Source organism: Emiliania huxleyi (genome assembly GCF_000372725.1).
Source record: "Emiliania huxleyi CCMP1516 unplaced genomic scaffold EMIHUscaffold_50, whole genome shotgun sequence".
Classification (NCBI taxonomy): Eukaryota; Haptophyta; order Isochrysidales; family Noelaerhabdaceae; genus Emiliania; species Emiliania huxleyi.
In genome coordinates, this window is record NW_005198243.1 from 11,902 (window position 1) to 31,231 (window position 19,330).

At 64.2% G+C, this 19,330-nt stretch overlaps 4 protein-coding genes across 4 annotated transcripts; 1 reads left to right on the forward strand and 3 right to left on the reverse strand.

Annotated features, from left to right (window-relative positions):
* Positions 1-183: 183 nt before the first annotated feature.
* Positions 184-6,216, reverse strand: EMIHUDRAFT_103393 (hypothetical protein; the record flags this gene model as incomplete). Its single annotated transcript, XM_005766675.1, has 16 exons — positions 184-303; positions 599-787; positions 1,254-1,431; positions 1,596-1,654; positions 1,701-1,916; positions 2,160-2,204; positions 2,671-2,758; positions 2,938-2,993; positions 3,044-3,187; positions 3,570-3,652; positions 4,341-4,422; positions 4,528-4,566; positions 5,036-5,143; positions 5,457-5,498; positions 5,890-5,952; positions 6,124-6,216. The coding sequence occupies 16 exons, from the start codon at positions 6,214-6,216 to the stop codon at positions 184-186; spliced, it is 1,605 nt and encodes a 534-aa protein (XP_005766732.1).
* A 3,573-nt stretch (positions 6,217-9,789) lies between these two features.
* EMIHUDRAFT_211683 (hypothetical protein) lies at positions 9,790-10,680 on the reverse strand (the record flags this gene model as incomplete). Its single annotated transcript, XM_005766676.1, has 4 exons — positions 9,790-9,807; positions 9,923-10,005; positions 10,135-10,343; positions 10,664-10,680. The coding sequence occupies 4 exons, from the start codon at positions 10,678-10,680 to the stop codon at positions 9,790-9,792; spliced, it is 327 nt and encodes a 108-aa protein (XP_005766733.1).
* A 1,347-nt stretch (positions 10,681-12,027) lies between these two features.
* On the reverse strand, positions 12,028-12,852 carry EMIHUDRAFT_211685 (hypothetical protein; the record flags this gene model as incomplete). Its single annotated transcript, XM_005766677.1, has 4 exons — positions 12,028-12,227; positions 12,410-12,434; positions 12,509-12,605; positions 12,809-12,852. 4 exons carry the CDS (start codon positions 12,850-12,852, stop codon positions 12,028-12,030), a joined length of 366 nt encoding a protein of 121 aa, XP_005766734.1.
* Positions 12,853-15,614: 2,762 nt separating this feature from the next.
* Positions 15,615-18,958, forward strand: EMIHUDRAFT_211687 (hypothetical protein; the record flags this gene model as incomplete). Its single annotated transcript, XM_005766678.1, has 4 exons — positions 15,615-16,280; positions 16,960-17,172; positions 18,808-18,842; positions 18,916-18,958. The coding sequence occupies 4 exons, from the start codon at positions 15,615-15,617 to the stop codon at positions 18,956-18,958; spliced, it is 957 nt and encodes a 318-aa protein (XP_005766735.1).
* Positions 18,959-19,330: the final 372 nt, after the last annotated feature.

Sequence of the window (19,330 nt, forward strand, 5' to 3'; positions counted from 1 at the left end):
AAAAATGGTGAAAAATTGGTGTAAGAGAGGGGAAATATAATAAAATTAATTAATAATTTTTGGGGGGGGGGAGGAGCGGGAGAGAGCTCTACTCCATCGCCAAATACTGTTGATTCGCGGTACACTATGAAGGGGCGGGAGGGGTCTGCCACCGCTGCTGCTACGACGTACTCCTACTAGTCCCTACATCGAAGTCGCCTGCAGCTGGTTCATCGGCAAGGCTAGCAGCTCGGAGAGCTTGGCCGCTGCCGCCGCCGCCTGCTCCTCGGAGGCGAGGCCCGAGCCGAGCAGCAGCCCGCACGCCTCCGCAAGCAGTCACTCAGTGATCAGTAGCCGGCAGTCGTGAGGTGGCACTGTGATAGTCGTGAGGTGTCGCTGTGATAGATGGTCATGAGGTGGCACTGTGATAGTCGTGAGGTGTCGCTGTGATAGATGGTCATGAGGTGGCGCTGTGATAGTCGTGAGGTGTCACTGTGGACGGCAGCAGCCCGCAGCTCTTCATCTCGGCTACACCTCGGCTACACCTCGGCAACACCGAGGCTAAATCTCGGCTAAATCTCGCCTCGTACAAGCACAGCTCCTCCGCGTCGCTCAGCACCGGCTCCCCGCCTGCGGGAAGCTTCCGAAAAGGTTCGCGCCCATGCCCCCCGCCGCCACCGCCAAAATCAGTGGCCGCCGCGCCGTCCGCCCCGTTGCCGCCTCCGCCGCCGCCGTCGCGCAAAGAGCGCGGCGCGGGCTGCCGCTGCAGCGTGTCGACGAGCGAGGCTGCGATCTCGAGCTGAGTCGCCTAGGGTTCGGGTGCCGTGGGGGTAGGGGATTGGTTCGGGTACCGTGGGGGTAGGGGAGGCGAGGGAAGAGTCGCCGTCGCCGACTTGAGCGTCTGCTTGACGAAACGGAGCAGCAGCTGGCACGCGCGGGACCGAAGCGCCTGCCGACGTCGAGGAAAGTTCGAGGAAGGTTCGAGGAACGCTCGTGGAACGCTCGTGGAACGCTGGAGGACGAGACTCAGGGGAGGTTTGAGGAAGCTCGGCCGCCCCTCGGCTGCGCCTCGGCTGTGCTTCGGCTGCGCCTCGGCTGCACCTCGGCTACGCCTCGGCTGCGCCTCGGCTGCACCTCGGCTACGCCTCGGCTGCCCCTCGGCTGCACCTCGGCTACGCCTCGGCTGCCCCTCGGCTGCACCTCGGCCATATCTCGGCGGAAAGAGAGTGAGGGGGGGACTGCTGCTGCGACCGGATGCCGACATATCTCCCCACATCTCCCCACATCTCCCCAGATCTCGCCTGCTGCGGCGACCGGATGCCGCGCGCGCCGAGGAAGGAGCGCAGCGTGTCGGGCAGCAGCGCCGGCTGCTGCAGGAAGAAGCGGTAGTACCGCACCACGATCTCGAGGTACTGGAGCGAGACGGCGGCGTGCGGGTGCGACGCGGCAGACCTACAAGCAGAACACGCCAACCTCAGGGCACGAGTAGTAAAGTATTGTGCAGCGTCTTCAGACCACGGCGTGAGTACAACGGAGAAGAAGAGAGCGGAGTACGCCTCCTCTCGGGTGCTAGTTGGAGTACAAGAATCCGCAGTCAGCGTCTAGGGGCGGCAGACGAGGAGAGCAGGGCGACCATCAGCTCCCCGAACGGCCCGCCCTTCTCGCGCGTGGTCGCCTAGGGTTCGGGTACCGTGGGGGGTGGGGGGGGATGGGTGCGGTACCGTGGGGGTAGGGGAGGCGATCTCGCGCGTGGCCGCCTCGGGCAGCCCCTCCCCCAGCAAGTACAGCAGCCACAGCGCAACCTCGACGTGAGACCATTGGACGCCCTCTAGCCGCTCGGCGTCGCTGGCGCCGAGCACCGACTGTAAAGTCGACTTGACAAACGCGCACGCGAGGGACGGGTGCACGCGCGCGGCGGAGCGGAACAGCGTCGACACCTACCGGAACGGGTCGCTCCTCCTCAGCTGGCTGGTTGAGCGGCGCGGAGCGGAGCAGCAGCGGCGGCTCTGCTGCCTCGCGGCGATAGTCTAGGAAAGGTCTAGGAAAGGTCTAGGAAAGGTCTCGCGCCGATAGTCTGCAAAGCTATACTATTCACAGCTATACTATTCTGCTCCTCGCGGCGATAGTCTGCAAAGCTGGTCTCGTCGTATCTCCCCATATCTCCCCATATCTCCCCATACCTCTCTGCGGTAGTCCGCAAAGCTGGTCTCGTCGTCGTCTGGGTCCTACTCAGTGGAGACATGGACCACTTCATCGACGCATGCATGCACTCACCCGGCCGGCCTCGCCGTGCCCCGGCTCCTCCGACGGCAAGCCCGCCGCGCCTACGAGCTGAACACGCCAACCATGAGGGCACCCGCGGGGCGGGGAGGCGGTACCGAGCCGAGGGCGGCGTGAGGGCGGGTTCGGGTACCGTGGGGTAGGGGAGGGTGGGTTCGGGTACCGTGGGGTAGGGGAGGGTCCCGCGTGCCGAGCCGCGTATTCTGAGCAGCGCGGGAACACACGAGCTAATACCCTACCTCCACGGTACCCGAACCCTAGGCCATTTCGGAGCAGCGCGGGAACACACGAGCTATGAGTGCAGTGCACGCGCGGCGGAGTATAGTGGAATACGTGTCCTGCCGAGCGCGAGTTGCAAAGACAAAGGAATGCGCATTCCCCTTCTAGCGCCTCCGCGCCGTCGGGATGCACCGACCGGCGAGCGAGCTGGACGAGCAGCTGCTGCAGGTGCGCCTCGTGCTGCGCGATGGCGCTCGCCGCCGGGAGCAGCTTGCGAAGCCTGAGCGCTGAGTACGCCAACCTCGGGGCGGGGGGACGGTGTTGTGCAGCGGCTTCAGAGCACCGCGTGAGTACGGCGGAATATGGGTGAGTGCAGCGGAATATGTGGCCCTCTCGGGCGCTGGTTGGAGTACAAGACTACGTCTTCTGCTTCTAGGGGTGCGAAGCCGGCCGAGGTACGCGTGCAGGAAGGGCATCGTGCTCGACGACACCTCGAGCCCGTCGGAGGCGAGCGCCTGAGGAGAGGAGTGGAGGAACGAGCACACTCAGCGAAGGGCGCATGCACCGCTAGCCTGCGAGCTTTGTCCGAGGCGAGCGCCGCCAGCAGCAGCGGCATCGACGCGCGAAGCAGATCGGCCGCTCCCTCGCCCGCCGCCTCGCCGCCGCGCTGGGAGAGCCTGTCCCAGACGTAAAAAAGCTCGAGGGAACACTGCGCGACCAGCGCGGGAAAAGGCTCCGTAAGGGGCGGTCCCCGCGCCACCATCCCCGGGAGAAACCATTCAAACCCCCAGTGGGCGAGGGGGGGAGGCAGGGGGGGGGGGGGGGGTTGCGTCCCCGCGCGACCATCGCCTCGTGCGCGGCGCTGGGATCTGGGTGAGATCTGGGTGAGATCTGGGTGAGATCTGGGGAGATCTGGGGAGATCTGGGGGAGATCTGGGGATATTGGGGGAGATTTGGGGAGATCTGGGTGAGATCTGGGCGAGATCTGGGTGAGATCTGGGTGAGATCTGGGTGAGATCTGGGTGAGATCTGGGTGAGATCTGGGGAGATCTGGGGGAGATCGCCTCGTGCGCGGCGCTGAGCATCTCGACGGCGCGGATCGACTGCAGGTGCTGCAGCTTTGGCGCCGGCTCCATCCGCTTCTCGACCACCGCGCGCAAGCAGTGGCACGCGCCTTGACAGTAATTAATAGGTAATTCATTAATTACTTAGGCAGTGTGTCGCAGGCCGTGGCACGCGCCCTCGTGTAGAGGTGGCTGCTGCAGCAACGACGCGTACAGCGCCAGGAAGCGGGGCGAGCCTGCGTGAGGAAGACGCAAACCTCAGCGCGGGAGGACGGCGGTACTTGTGCAGTGTCCTTCAGTGCGCCGCGTGGACACGAGCGGGTGCGGATGCATCGAATACCACTCTCACCCCGCGTCCTCTCGGGCGCTGCTTTGGAAAGCAGGATGACAAGAGCGCACATCTCCCCGCTTCTAGCGGCGCGGGCCGAGCAAGCCGATGTCCACCCAGACGGTGTAGTGCGCCGCGATGCCGAGCGCCTTGGGTGGAGGAGGCGGGAGGTGAGGAGGGGGAGGGTGGGGGTGGGGGATGATGCGCCTTCTCGGCCCACGGGGGCGGCGCACAACAATAATAATAATAATAATAATAACAATAATAATAATAATAATAATAATAGATGCGCCTTCTCGGCCCACGGGGGCGGCGCAACCCCCTCGCCGAGCGGCAGCTGCGCGAGCAGCGAGTAGAGGGCCTAGCATTCCTTAACTAGGCTTCACCATCCACTAGTATTAACTATCAGCGAGCGGCGAGTCGAGGGCCTAGCATTAATTAACTCGGCTTCACCATCCACTAGTATTAACTATCAGCGAGCGGCGAGTCGAGGGCCTCGACGACGCGCGAGACGCACTGCTCCCGCATCGCGTCCTTGACGCGAGAGGCCGCCTGGTGGACAGATATGGGGAGATATGGGGAGATATGGGGAGATATGGAGGCCGTCTGGTGGACTGCTCGACAGCCACTCTAGTAGCCTCTTAATTAATAATGAACCGCGTCTTTGACGCGGGACGCCGCCTGCGCGTCCGACACCTCCGAGGAGATGTGGGGAGATATGGGGAGATGTGGGGAGATATGGGGAGATCTGGAGGCCGCCTGCGCGTCGAAAGTCGACACCTCCGGAGAGACGATGTCCTCGTGCACCGTCTGGAGCAGGCGCAGGAGCAAGCAACGAGTCATTACTTCACTTACTGATTCCTCATCTGTTAATTACGTGTTGGCCTGGAGCACGCGCAGGGACACGGAATCACTCAACAACTGACTCTAAATGAATGAATGAATCATTAATCAAGTGTTGGCCTGGAGCACGCGCAGGAACAAGTCCACCGCAGAGGCCCCGAGCGGCAGCGAGGCGAGCAGAGCCTGGCCAGACCCAACCAAGGGGATAAGTAGCGACGTATCATGCATCTGCTTCAGAGCGGCACGGGGGCGGAGGACTAATCATTCATCCGCGGCAGGAGGGGGGGCGGAGCGGAGCCTCGAACGGCGTCGGCCACCTCACGGGGTACTCCGCCCGCATCAGCGCGACGTACAGCTGCGAGAACTTGTTTCGGACATACGGCGGCGTGGTGTCGCTGTCCGAGGAAGAGGCGAGGCTGGCGACGTACGCCTGAGATGGGGAGGCGGTGGGGAGGTATTGGGAGATATGGGGAGATGGTGGGGAGATGGTGGGGAGATATGGGGAGATATCGGGAGATGGTGGGGAGATGTGGGGAGATATGGGGAGATGGTGGGAGATATGTCCGAGGAAGAGGCGCGCCTCCGCCCACCACTCTCCCCCAGATCTCCCCCAGATCTCCCCCAGATCTCCCCCAGATCTCCCCCAGATCTCGCCCAGATCTCCCCCAGATGTCCCCGAGATCTCCCCAAGATCTCCCCCAGATCTCCCCTAGATCTCGACGCGCCTCGAGAGAAGAGCGAACGCTCGCCTTTGCGTCTTCGCCGAGCTGCGCAAACCTGCCGCCCTGCAGCCGGGGGGAGGGAGGGGGGGGGGGGGGGGGTGGCAGGGGAGGTGCCCCCCGGGAGGGGGAAAAAGGTGGGAGTGGGTGGAGAGCAGAGGCGTTGGAGGGGAGGAGAGGCGGTGCGGTGCGGGAGGAGGCAGCAGCGAAGGGCTGTGCGAGGAGCGAGGGGAGGAGGCAGCGGCGAGGCAGACGGGGCGGAGCGGCGGGGAGGGAGGGAAGGAGCGGGGAGGGAGCGGCGGGGAGGGAGGACGGGGCGGCGGGGAGGGAGGGAGACGGCAGCCAGGGCAGCCGAGGCAGGGAGGGAGGCGCTGACAGAACGAGGGAGGCGATCGCACCAAAACTGGACTCGGTCCTCGCCAGAGGCGGTGAAGGCGGCGAGGCAGAAGGACCACACCTCCTCCGACCCCTTGAGCGCCTCGAGCGACGCGTTCGCCTGGCTGCGCAGCTGTGCGTCCGCCTGTCACAGCATTGCGGGAGGCGCTGAGGACGGCGCTCGAGAGCGGCGGAGCCGGGAGGGAGTGGGAGAGAGGCGAGACGAGGAGCCGGGACGGCAGCCGGGAGGCGACAGAGAGGCGGTTGCAAAACCCGCCGACCGGGCGAGCGGCGGCGTGGCGGCGGGCGGGGGCACTCGGCGGCGCATGGCGGTGGCGGTGTGGAGCGCCTGAACGTCAAACGACAGCAGCACCGCCTGCCGGAACTGGTCGAGGACGGAGGCGTCCATCGCGAGGCGCTAGCCGATGGCTCGCGACGGGGCGACGGGCTTGAAGCGGCAGAAATGGAGGTGCCGCCGGGCCCGGCGAGGCGTGCTCACCTCGCCGCGCCCACGCACTTCGTTCGGGCCCGAAATAAAGAATTAGGTGGTCTGCCGAGGGGGACCGGGAGGCGGTAAGCCGTCGTCGCCCGGCGCTGCATGCAGCACCGTGGCGATGGCGCTAAGAGGTTCCTCTTTTCCGCGCCCCCCCCGCAAGGCGCGCGATACACATAGCATTGGCAAGACACCCACGACACGATCGCGTCAGCCGGAGGCGCGGGCACATGGCAGTTGGTTCCATTTTCGCGAGGACGATCAGTCCAAGATGCGTGAGCTGCCGTGGCTCTGGCCCCGCGGCCGCGCGCCTCGCTGGACGCTGCGCGTGTGTGTCAGTGTGAGTGACTGAGCGTGTATCGCGCGCCTTGCGGGGGGGGCGCGGAAAAGAGGAACCTCTTAGCGCCATCGCCACGGTGCTGCAAGCAGCGCCGGGCGACGACGGCTTACCGCCTCCCGGTCCCCCTCGGCACACCTCCGCTGCTCAATGTTTGACGGCTCGAACCCGTGAAGCTTCCCCGTGCGCGGGTTACCCCGCACACGCCCCGCCATCGCCACTCTTCGCGTCCGCACTCGGCGCGCCGATGCTCATCACAATAGCGACGCTCCTTGCTCCAATGCGACATGTCTGGTACACTATGGTGAGCGGATGCGCGCGTCCGTCGAATTGAAATTTTCGCCCGGGAAAAGAGCGAACGGGACAGGAATAGCTTTTTTAGCCTTGAGAATTAGACTTGAGAAAGAATTCAAACAAAACAAGTCTCTCTTGAGAAAGAAAGAAAGAAAACACGGCAAGAAAGAAAGAAAACAGACTACCCAAGGGAGGGATGGGAGGACGGCACGCACGCCGCCACCACACAGGTATTTAAAGGAGAAGAGTGTGGTGCTTGCTAGCCGTCGGTCGCCCACCCTTGGGCGTCTGTCTGCCTCTTCCTACCTATCTCTCTTCGCAGTCTCTCGCCAATTTTCTCGCACCTTCATGCCGCCTCGCGGTCGTCTCACTCTCGTCGTTCTCTCTCCTGTCGCTTCATCCTCTGACTCATCGCTCTCCTCGGCCTCGTGCGACGAAGGGCCACAATTTCTTGTAGGCTAGATATCATGTAGGCCCCACGTGGTCGGAGGTAGAAAAAAACTGTTCATGTTACAAAAACAACAGAAACACGATCGAGAGTCTTAAGCCTAACCTTAACGCTTAAGTGTTAAGATCGAAAGATTTTAAGCAAGCCATAAGAGTGCCCCCGGGGCTTCCCGCATACGGGCCCAGCGCCACACACTCTCGACATCTCTCATCAGAAGGCAAGGTAAGGTAATTTCTCCACACACTCAATTGCATAAGAATTATGGGTAGCCGCTGAACTTGAAGGTGAAGCGCTCGACGGGTGTGTGTGTGTGTGTGTGTGTCACGTCACTGCATCCTCTGCCGGTTCCTCCGTCGCCTCTTCTTTGTTCGAATGTTTTTCAATCCATCCTTCACGAAGCCCTCCCATGTAGCTAGCGTTCTTGGCGAATGTCTCGAAGTGGCCAGCAGGCGCTGTCTGCTCGCGGCCTGTGCGGGCCGCTCGTCCTCCTCGCCCTTCTTTTGTCCTCCCGTCCCTCCCCTCCACCATGGCCTCCTCGGCACTTCTTTCTCCATCCGCCTCGCCCTGCCTTTTCGTATCGTGCCGTTCGCCCTCCATTCGGTGACCTCCATGGCTGTCCGCCCCTTTTTGGGTGGCGCTCTCGATACCGTTGCGTCAACCTCGACGTCGCTGTCGCCCTCCCCGTCCCCGCCGTCGCCCGTGCCTCGGTTCGCGTCATCGGTAGCGTCTCCGTTGCCCCCTCGTGCTCCGCCGTCGCCCTCTCTGCTCGGGCCGTTCGCGATTTCGCTCCTCCTGCGCGTCGCCCCTCCGTCTCCTCCCCTGCCTTCGTCGTCATCGTCGCTGTCGCGAAAGCCCTCCGGTCCCTCCGATTCCCTACATGAGCTGTGTCGTCTCAACGCTGATGCGAAAAGAAAAAAAGGCGAGAAGGTGCACCTCCCGGCTGTGTGTGTTTGGGTTTCTATGGTTGCGATTTGGATTTCCGATTTTCCACTCTGTTTATTCATGTATACGGGCCCAGCGCCACACCCTCTCGACATCTCTCATCAGAAGGTGTACCTCCCGGCGAGGTCGCCGAGGCTCTTGCTCTGTGGCAGGATCTCGCACACGCCGGCGACGACCCAGCTGTCGCACCTGCGAGCGGCGAACGGGCTCTGGACGAAAGGACAGGTGCAGCGGGGCGGCCAGGCTGCGGCGGTGGGCGTCGCTCCCCATCTCTGGCAGCAGCGCGTCGAGCTCGGAGACGGCTCCGGTGAGCTCCGCCTGCGGGAAGAGAGGAGGGAAGGGCAAGTGCGGTGAGGTTTACTTCTCCTCACACTTCGAGGTGTGAGCGCGGTGTGTGTGAGACAGGAGCGTGGGAGGGGGCACCGCTGCTGCATCTCGGCTACATCTCGGGTGTATCTCCGTTGCGTGTCTCGCCTGCAGCTGCTCCGCAGTGGCCATCAGCTCCTTTTTGTTGGTCTGCGCCGCGTACACGCCTGGAGCGGCCGAGAGAGGCTGTGGCAGGACGTGGGCGTCGGTGGGGCGGGAGAGGGCGGTGTGTTCGGCGTGAAGGCCGTGGGACTGCAGTGGAAGATTCGGGTTTCCACTGCAGTGGAATACAGCCATGTGTGGGCACTTGTGGGGTCCACAGTGGAAATGCAGCCACGACAAGCGGAGATGCAGCCACAAGCTGGAATGCATGATGCACAGGATGGCGAACTCATGACGCGGGCCGCGCGCCATTCTCGAGCGCAGAGATGCGACGCATGAGCGCGGTCCGCTTGGAGAGGAGCGAGGAGGAGCGGGCGGCGTCTCCCGCCGCCGCCCACGCCGCCGCCCGGGACTTGACCGACTCGCCGGTGTAGCCCTTGAAGGTCATCGCCGCGAGGAGCACGGACGTGACTTTGCGGACCTCATCCCACCGCCGCTGCTCGAGCAGTGGGCCGCAGGCGGCAAGCTCCTCCCGTGATTGCCGTAGCCTCAGCGTTAGCGGGTCGTCGCCCTTGTAGGAGCGGGCTGAGGCAGGCACAGCGGAGAGCGGCAAGGCGAGCAGCGTGGCGAGCGGCGCGAGCACGGCCGAGCGGCGAGAGAAGAGCGGCGAGCGGTAGGCACGGCTCTCATGACGCGGCGAAGCCGGGTGCAGGGCGGCGAGCGAGAGCACCGGGTGCAGGGCGGCGAGCGAGAGCACCCGGCCATCGCAGACGGATAAAGAATTCATCTCCTCATCTCTTTCCCACCTAGGCGGGGCGGGGGTTGGGGGGGCGGCGGGCGCGGGTGCGAGGTGCGGTGCGGTGCGTGCAATCGTGTGTTTGGCGTCATGTCGTGTGTGCCTTCGCTTGTACCTATTAACAACGAAGTCTAGCTCAAATAAAGAATTCGCGTCCCCGCGGCGCGATGTCCTCCGTGGGTGGATTTTTTTTCTTTTTTTCTTTTAGATGAATATGATGTGCTGCGGGTGGTATAGTTACTGATTAATTAATTAAAAATGAATTAATACTCATCGGCCGGCGGCGCGGCGCGGCGGCGGGCGGCGCGGAGCGGTCGTTGAGGTAGACGTCGTCGACCCGCGTCGGCGTCCGCCCGGACAGGAGGCTCGAGCGGGAGGGGCCGCACCATGAGAACGAGTACATGCGGTCGAGCTTGACGCCTGCGCACGCAGCAACGGTGTGCCCAAGTGGGGCGTGCATGCGCGGCGAGGCGTGCGGCGAGGTGAGGCGTGCAGGCGAGGTGAGGCGTGCAGGATGCAGGCGAGGTGAGGTGTGCACGCCACGCGCACCTTCTGCGATGAGCTCCTGGAAGTTCGGCGTTTTGATGAAGCCGCCGTCGCCACCCGCGTCTTCCGTGTCTGCAAACCCAAGGTCATCGACGAGGGCGAAGAGGACGTGGGGCTTGTGGGGCTTCGGCGCGGGGCTCGGGGTCGACGAGAAACAGAAAGCAAGCGGCACAAACGCGAGCGTGATCGCTCGGTTCATCATGAACGTTCGCCTGCACAACGGAAGGGGGAGGGAGGGGGGGGACGGAGAAGCGGTAAGCGGATGATGACTGCGTGTGCAAACGGCTAGAGGGTCTGAAACGGGGTCTGAACGGGGATTGTTGGGGCGTGGGGGACACAAAGTCAGCCTAAGCCAATGGCGTTGTAGTTGATGATGTCGGCGACTTTCGAGGTGACGAGGTGAGAAAACAGACAATCTCAGGGAGGGCTGGGAGGACGGCACGCCGCCACCACACAGGGATTTTAAGGAGAGGAGTGTGGTGCCAGCCGTCGCCCACCCTCGGGCGTCTACCACTTCCTACATGTCATGTACATGTTGTGCATGTGCATGTATGTATGTAGAAAGATGAACAACAGTCAGGCTCGGACTGGACACCAACGCGGTATGGGTGGACGCGGGACAGATGATGACGACACGCACGAGCGACACACAGACACAAACAAGCTCACAAGACACACAGCCAGCTGGCTGCCACACACCCTGAGTTGGCGTACACATAACTCAAGGCCATGTGCATGGCGCCGAGCGATTTCTTTATTCCGCGACAGGTCCCAGGGATTCCTCTCTCGTACAGTATTTTGCACAAAGAAAGAAAGAAAACAGACAACCCAAGGGAGGGATGGGAGGACGGCACGCCGCCAGGCGCGCATGATGGACACGCCGTCTGTCCCGCCCAACAAGGTGGCGTACATGCAGCTGCGCCAGCTGCTCTGCGCCGACGTGCAGCAAGCGGAGCGCGCCGCACTCCACCAGTGGCGGACGCAACGCCGGCTCGGCCAGTCGGAGGAGAGGGCGCACGCCCTCGGCGAGGAGCTCATCCGGAAGACCTTTCTCGAGGAGCTCGTCGAGAAGTGGCGGCCTCGGCTTGCAGCGGCGCGCTACAAGAAGCAGCCCGCGGGGACGGGCCTGCGCACGGAGCACCTCAAGCCCTTCTTCGAGTCGCTCGAGGCCGAGTTTGTCGTGCTGTTCGAGGCGATCGAGCGCTTCGCCATCCCCGACAGCATCACGCGCATCGCGGCGACGGTGCTCTCGACCCAGCTACTCAAGCGTCTCGACGACGGGACGCCGTCGCTGCGCGCCGGCACGCGGCCCATCGGCATGGGCGAGGCCCTCTTCAAGGAGGCGTGGCGCGCGCGCGCGAGCTGGGCGGCGAGGACCATCGGCCCGGCGCTGCTCTTCTATGGCCAGATGGCCGTCGGCCTGCGCAGCGGCGGTGAGGGCGTCGCCACCGCGCTGCAGCTGTACTGCGACTCGCCCCAGCTCGACGACCACGCCGTCATTGTCGCCCTCGACTACTCCAACGCGTACTCGACGAGCTTGCTCGACTCGGCGGCGCGGGCGACCCTGATGCTGATCAAGTGGGTCGAGCAGCTCGACGAGGCGACGCGGACGAGGCTAGCCATCAAGGACGCACTGGTCAAACTATTAGCTTCATAATGAGGAAGGTGCTCATAGCGATTTCAAATAGCGCTACTATTAGCTCAGAGGGGCTAATAGCTGAGCTTCATAACGTCTGGAGCTATTAGAACACCACTATGAGATGGGCTAATAGCGACTATTAGGGCGCTATTAGGGCACTATGAGAGCCTAATAGTGGCCCTAATAGTGCCCTAATGGTGCGGTACCCGCGCGACGCGCACTACGCGCGGCGCGGCAAGAGCGATGGCGCCGACTCTCTAGGAGACGGGCTTCCATGAGGCAACCACGGCGAACGAGAAGGTCACCGTGGAGTCGTTGTACTTGACCGTGGTGACGTCAGGCTTGGTGGTGCTCTTCATCACCTTGACGCACCAGCCGCCGGCGGAGACGCCGGGCCACAGCGAGGGCGGCGCGAGCAGGAAGCTGGTCGTGCGGTCCGCACGAGCGCGGGTGTTGCCTGCGCAACAGGGGCACGGGGACGAGCGTCAGCCCGGCAGCTCGCGGCGGCGCGCGCGCGCGGCGACGGTGCGCACGGCTTGGGAGAGCAGGGAGAGAGAGAGATAAGGCCGCTGCCGCCGCAGAACGCAGGATGTGGCTGCGTGCGGGGCGCGGCGGGCGCGGGCGCGGGCGCGCTCGGACCTTGCAATTTCAAACTGCGCACGCCCTGATCACGAACAGGATGCGGGCGGCGCAGAGATCTGCTGCCGCCCGGACCGCCGCCCGGGGATGACCCAGGACCTCGCCGGCGCTGCGCCGGCGAGGGGCCGAAGCCCGGCGGTTGATCACGTTCTCCACACCCGCGCGCGCTGTGCGGTCGCCGTTCCGCCTCACATGCCTGCGGACAGCGCCGACGGGTGGTGAGGAGGGCGGAGAGCCGGCGGGCGCGGTGTGCGCGGTCGCCGCGCGCTGGTGGTGTGCGCGCGGTCGCCGCGCGCTGGTGGGCGACAGGTCACCGAGGCGAGCGGGGAGCGAGCGAGGGCACACTGGCCAGCGTGCTGTGCGCGACTCTCAAATCGCCAAGTCAAACAAGAAAAACACCAGCGTGAGTCCTCGTCGACAACAAACCCTGCAGTGGTCGGCATCAGCGCGCCGGGCGCCGCAGGTCGTGCTGCGCTTCGAAAAGCCGCCGGCCTTCCTCTCGCATCGTCTCGTCCAGCTGCGCCTTGACCGATGGCAGCGCAAGGCTTCTCGCCGGATCCGCGATCACCGTGGATGGACGCCAAGAAGACCAGCGCTGCGCCGCACGCCGCCAAACCACCACGCTGGCGCCAGCTCGCAGAGGGTTTCTCGCTGCACGCCAGATGGTCAGCGGGCGCCGATGGCGGCATGGGCGCGACGAGCTCCGTGGCCGGCATGTCGCTATGAGGCCCAGCTATTAGGCCGGGGCGCGCCGTGAAGCATGCGGCATGAATCGCGAAATCGCTAAGTGCGCATTATGAGGGTCCATTATTAGGACATCGGCTATTAGCACACCTAATAATTGCACTATTAGCCCCTCTGAGCTAATAGTAGCACTATTTGAAATCGCTATGAGCACCTTCCTCATTATGAAGCTAATAGTTTGACCAGTGCGTGAGCGAGGTGGTCAAGGCGGCGGAGGCGACGCTGGACGACCTCGCCTTCCTGCGCACCCATCACGGCGAGGTGCTCACCGTCGTCGACGGCCACCTGGAGCGCTTCGCCGTCCTCCTCGGCTTCACGCAGGGCGGTCTCTTCTCGATGGTGTGCTTCTGCATCGCGGTCTGCTTCCTCTCGTGCTCAAGCCGCTCAAGGAGGAGTTCTCGGAGATCGCGCCCAAGTGCATCGCCGACGACGCGCATGTGCCGATCGTCATCCGTGAGGTCCCCCACATCAAGCGCCTGGCGCGGTGGTGTCACAGATACGTCACGCTCTCGATCCGAGAACTCCACCTCTCGGCGAACGCACGCAAGTTCAAGATCCTGCAGTCGCAGAGGTGGGCGAACACGGAGCTCGACGTGGCGCGCTACATCAGACTCTTCCCGTCGCAGATGCACGAGGGCGTGCGCAAGTATCCGACGGTGGTGCGCGGCGCGCTCAAGGTCAACGGCGTCGGCGTGGGCTTCGACGCGGAGGCGCGCGCCGAAATCATCATGGCGCAGGTGAAGGCGCAGGAGGACAAGCTCAAGGTGCTCGAGCGGCTTACGCCGCTGCTCGGCCGGCAGGCCGCCGAGCTCTACGGCCGCTTCTCGTGCAAGCCGTCGACCACCTTCAACCACCAAGCGCGCGGCAACGAGCCCTCCATCTCGCGCGTGCCGCTCGAGCACGCGGGGGAGATGCAGGCGCACCTCTTCCGCACCGTCACCGCCACCGCCCCCGACGAGATCCGCGACGTCCAGCACGACGCCAACCCCGCCGGCCCGACGGAACGGCGGTGCGAGGAGGCGATGCACCTCTCGCAGCGGCACGGCGGCGCTGGCTGGACGCACCCTCGGCTCGTCGCGCCGGCCGCCTCAACCGGACGCGTGATGGACGTCCTCTACCTATTGCGGCGGCTCGAGGACGTGTCGCCGCTAGTGCCGCCGCCGAGTGAGTGGGCCACGTCGGGCGTGCCACTGCTTGAGGAGGCGATCGCGTTCATTGCGATGCTCGTGAGCGACTCGGCGGGCTTCAAGCAGGGCCCAGACGACGAGGCCGACGACTGGAAGTACATCCGCGGCAAGATTGTCGCGCCCGACGGCTCGCTCAACTACGAGGGGATCGAGCTGCTCTCGGGGCGCCACTTCCAGCACGTCGCCAGCGACGCCCTGCAGCAAGACATGTACAGCGCCATCGTCGACGACCCGTCGGTACACCCGGCGACGCGTGCGCACTTCCGCGCGGCGAAGCAGCTCGGGGCGGGCGCGGTGCTAGGCATCGACGCCATCGAGGACGCCGTCGAGTTGCCGGACGAGGCATTCCTTCACGAGGTGCAGGGCTACCTCAACCACCCCAGAGGCGCCATCACCCTCGCGACGCGGTGCACCGGCGAGAGCGAGAGGACGAAGTGCATCTACCACGCGTCGAAGCTGCGCGAGTGCCCGCCGTGCGCCGTCGGCGCCGCCAAGGAGCGGCACATGCTCACGCGCTACGAACACTTCAACGGCACGCACTGGGATGGGTGCAGATACGGCGGCCACGTCGGCGCTGGACACACCTCGATCAACACCCACGTCATCTCCATCGCCCGCGCCCTCGGCGCGGCGGGGAGCCTCCAGGAGGTGAAGCTCGGGCCCAGAGACCCCAACCGAGCCGTGGGTGAGTGATCTGTGAGTGGCTCGGGTTACACCAATCCTCGCTACCCAACGCGGCCAAAGGATATCCACCTCGAGAAAGAAAGAAAGAAAGAAAACACACAACCCAACAACAAAAACCCTGTCTGCACGTCTCGCGCGCGCGTGAACAGGGCTCCAGGCCCCAAATGACGTGTGAGTGTTAGATTTGTTTGGTATTGCTAAAAATCTCTCTCTCTCACAACCCAAGGGAGGGATGGGAGAACGGCACGCCGCCACCACACAGGGATTTTAAGGAGAGGAGTGTGATGCGCTAGCCGTCGCCCACCCTGGGGAGTCTGCCTCTTCGTATCTCTTTTCGCAGTCTCTCGCCGCTTCTCGCTGCAACCTTCATGCCACCTCGCGGCCGTCCCACTCTCGTCGGTCTCTCCCTTGTCACTTCCTCCTCTGTCGCGTCGTTCTCTTCTGCCTCGTCCTGCGACGCCGCCGCCTATCCACCTCGAGAACCTCGCGAGAACAATTTCTTTGTTATTTTTTTCCGAGGCAGGCCATCAACACGACATCGACCGCCTCCTGCACGCTGGGCGCCCTCTCCCCCCTGTCGCCGCCCCTCGATGCCTCCGTCCGAGAGCCTCCGCCACCCTCTGGTGCGCGGAGCCGGCACCGAGCCGTGGCTCGGTCGCAACGGCTTCGCGCCTCCCCGCCGCTGCCGCGACACCGGCGCGCTCGTGGCGCTGCTGCTCTGCTTCGTTGCGATGGCGGCCATCGCCGCCGTCGCCCTGCGCGAGGGAGACATCGGCCGGCTCGAGACGGGCATGGACGTGACCAACCAGCTGTGCGGGCTGCGGCGCGAGGGCTACCCGGAGGCGATCGCCGAGCGGCCGTTTGTCTTTTTCGCCTGCCTGCCGTATGGCCGCCGCGAGCCGACGGTGTGCACGGCGGAGTGCCCGAAGGTGTCGGGGCAGTACGTGCGCTGGTACAACGGCTCGCTCATCTCGTGCCCCACCGCCAACGGCCGCTCCATTCCCGCCACCACCTACCCGACCACGCACCTGCAGCAGAACTGCGTGCCGTCCGCCGCGTCGCTGTACGCGCTCGTCGCCACCCAAATCGACACGGACGCCTTCCCCTCGACCCTGGAGGGGATGCTCAAGGCTCGCTGGCTCCTCGCCGCCGCCGCGTGCGCCGCCGCGCTGCTGGCCGCCGGCTGGGGGTTGGCTGTCCGCGCGCTGGCGCCGTCTCGACGGCGCGCGACCCTCAATAAGAGAAAGACAGAAGAGGTAGAGGACGGGGAGGAGAGGGACAACCTGCGCACACCTCGCGCTCTGCGAATGAGCGTCCTCCACGCACCCTCCACTCGCCTCTTAACTTGGCACCAGGCTCTTATTATTATTATTATTTATTCTTCTTCTTCTTCTTCTTGTTATTATAAGGCTCGCCCTGCTCGCGCTCACCGCGTGTGTGTCGTCGCTGCTGCTGCTCGCGGCCCTAGAAGCGGAATACGCCTTCCTGTATCCCAACCAGCGCCCGAGAGGACACGTATTCCGCTGTACTCACCCGCATTCCGCTGTATTCACTGTCTTCTTCTCCGTGCTCTGAAGACGCTGCACAATACCGCATTCGTGCCCTGAGGTTGGCGTGTTCTGCTTGTAGGCTCGCCACCGCCCTCTGGTTCCGCTTCTTGCAGGCACGCACACACACACACACACACACACACACACACACACACACACACATGCACACACACACACACACACACATGCACACACACACACACACACACACACACACACACACACACACACACACTCACACACACACACGCCGCTCACCCACGCGCACTGGGCCTTGCACTTTGAATGCCGTGGGGCTCCTGTCGTTAGACGTGGAGACGCGAGGGTCGCCCCCCCTGCCCCACCACCTCGTGTGTGTGGAGAAGTTTACCTTGCCTTCTTGCAGGGCTTGTCGGTGGCGGGGGAGATGCCGGTCCTCCAGGGCTCTCTGCAGGTTGCGACAAACGCGCAGATGGCGGCAGCTCTCGCCGCCATCGCCACCGCCATCGCGGTCGGTGTCGGTGTCGCCCTGTCCTGCGGCCTGCAGCAGCGGCTGCTGCAGGCGGGCGGGCTGTTGCGAGAGGCGTCGGAGGCGATTGCATCGCTCCCAGCCCTCCTCGTCCTCCCGCTTCTCCTCTCCTGCGCCACCGCGCTGCCCGCCGCCGCGTCGCTGTGAACGGCGTCTCTTCACACACCCGCTGCTGTGAACAGGCGCCATCGCTCTGCTCGCCGCCGCGTGGCTGTGAACGGCGTCTCTTCACACACCCGCTGCTGTGAACAGGCGCCATCGCTCTGCTCGCCGCCGCGTGGCTGTGAACGGCGTCTCTTCACACCCCCGCTGCTGTGAACAGGCGCCATCGCTCTGCTCGCCGCCGCGTGGCTGTGAACGGCGTCTCTTCACAGACCCGCTGCTGTGAACAGGCGCCATCGCTCTGCTCGCCGCCGCGTGGCTGTGAACGGCGTCTCTTCACACACCCGCTGCTGTGAACAGGCGCCATCGCTCTGCTCGCCGCCGCGTGGCTGTCTGTCTCCCTCTACATCGCCTCGGCCGGCAACACTTCCTAGACAGTTCCTAGACAGTTCCTAGACACTTCCTCATAGGACGCCTACCCAGTGCACGACCTCGACACTTCCTAGGCACTTCCTAGGCACTTCCTAGGCACTTCCTAGACACTTCGTAGACACTTCCTCATAGGCAAAGTCGAGCGCGGCGTCCTTCACGCTGATGAGCGGCTGCAGTGGCTGTTTCTGCTGCACAGCCTGGGCTCGCTGTGGGCGATGGAGGCCCATATCTCCCCATATCTCCCCATATCTCCCCATATCTGGGCTCGCGTGGGCGATGGAGGCCCCCTCTTCCGTATCTCCCCATATCTCCCCATATCTCCCCATATCTGGGGGCTCGCTGTGGGCGATGGAGGCCCCCTCTTCCGTCCTTAGCTCGATGTGGACGGCCCATTATGAACAACGCACCGCTGGCCGCGCCAGGTGCTCTTCCACTGGGCCTTTTGCGCCACGGCGGGGCTGATTGTGCGATGGTACTTCGGCGCGCCTTCCCTGGCCGAGGGCGGCGGCGGAGGCGCGCTGCTCCGCGCGTCATGCCGCACTCTGCGGTGCGCTCGGGCGGGCTCTCCTCGCCACCGGCTACGGAGTAGTCGTTGGTGAAATGATGCATGATTCGTCCCTAGGTACTCGGCCGGCTCCCTCGCCATCGGCTCCGCTGCAGCTGCCGCCGAGCCAGCCCCACGCGTGAACGGCGTCTCTTCACACCTCTGGTCCGCGAACAGGCTCGCTGCTAGTGCTGCCTGGCCGCCCGCTCCGTTTCCTGCTCGAGCATTGCTTGCACCAGGTGCGGCCACGACGAGAGGCCAGCAGCAGCCTTTACCCGCCGTCCCCTCCCCCCACCAGCACTCTCTTCACAGCAGCCTTTACCCGCCGTCCCCTCCCCCCACCAGCACTCTCTTCACAGCAGCCTTTACCCGCCGTCCCCTCCCCCCACCAGCACTCTCTTCACAGCAGCCTTTACCCGCCGTCCCCTCCCCCCACCAGCACTCTCTTCACAGCAGCCTTTACCCGCCGTCCCCTCCCCCCACCAGCACTCTCTTCACAGCAGCCTTTACCCGCCGTCCCCTCCCCCCACCAGCACTCTCTTCACAGCAGCCTTTACCCGCCGTCCCCTCCCCCCACCAGCACTCTCTTCACAGCAGCCTTTACCCGCCGTCCCCTCCCCCCACCAGCACTCTCTTCACGGCCTCAGGCGCAGACCGACGGCTCCGGCAAGCCCGAGCTGAGGTATGCCCCCTCCCTCCCTCCCTCCCACAGTGTCCTAGCTTCTTTCCTAGCTGCCCTCTCGTGTCCGGTACAGCCTCACTCCCTGCCTTATCGGTCGCTCTCTCTCTGACCGGTGAGGACCCGTCTTTCCCGTGACCCAAGGGGCGTCGCCCACTGCTCGATCTCCCGCAATCTCCCGCAATCTCCCGCAATCTCCCGTGACCCAGGGGCGTCGCCCACTGCTGCCTCCGCTGCTGCCTCGACGTGGCGACCCGCCACCTGCAGTACATGTCGCACAACGCGTACGTCCTCGTGGCGGTAGATCTCCCCATATCTCCCCATATCTCCCCATTTCTCGCTTAGTGTCGCACAACGCGTACGCCCTCGTGGCGGTATATCTCCCCATATCTCCCCATATCTCCCCATATCTCGCTTAGTGTCGCACAACGCGCACGTCCTCGTGCCGGTACATCTCCGCCATATCTCCCCTATATCTCCCCATATCTCGC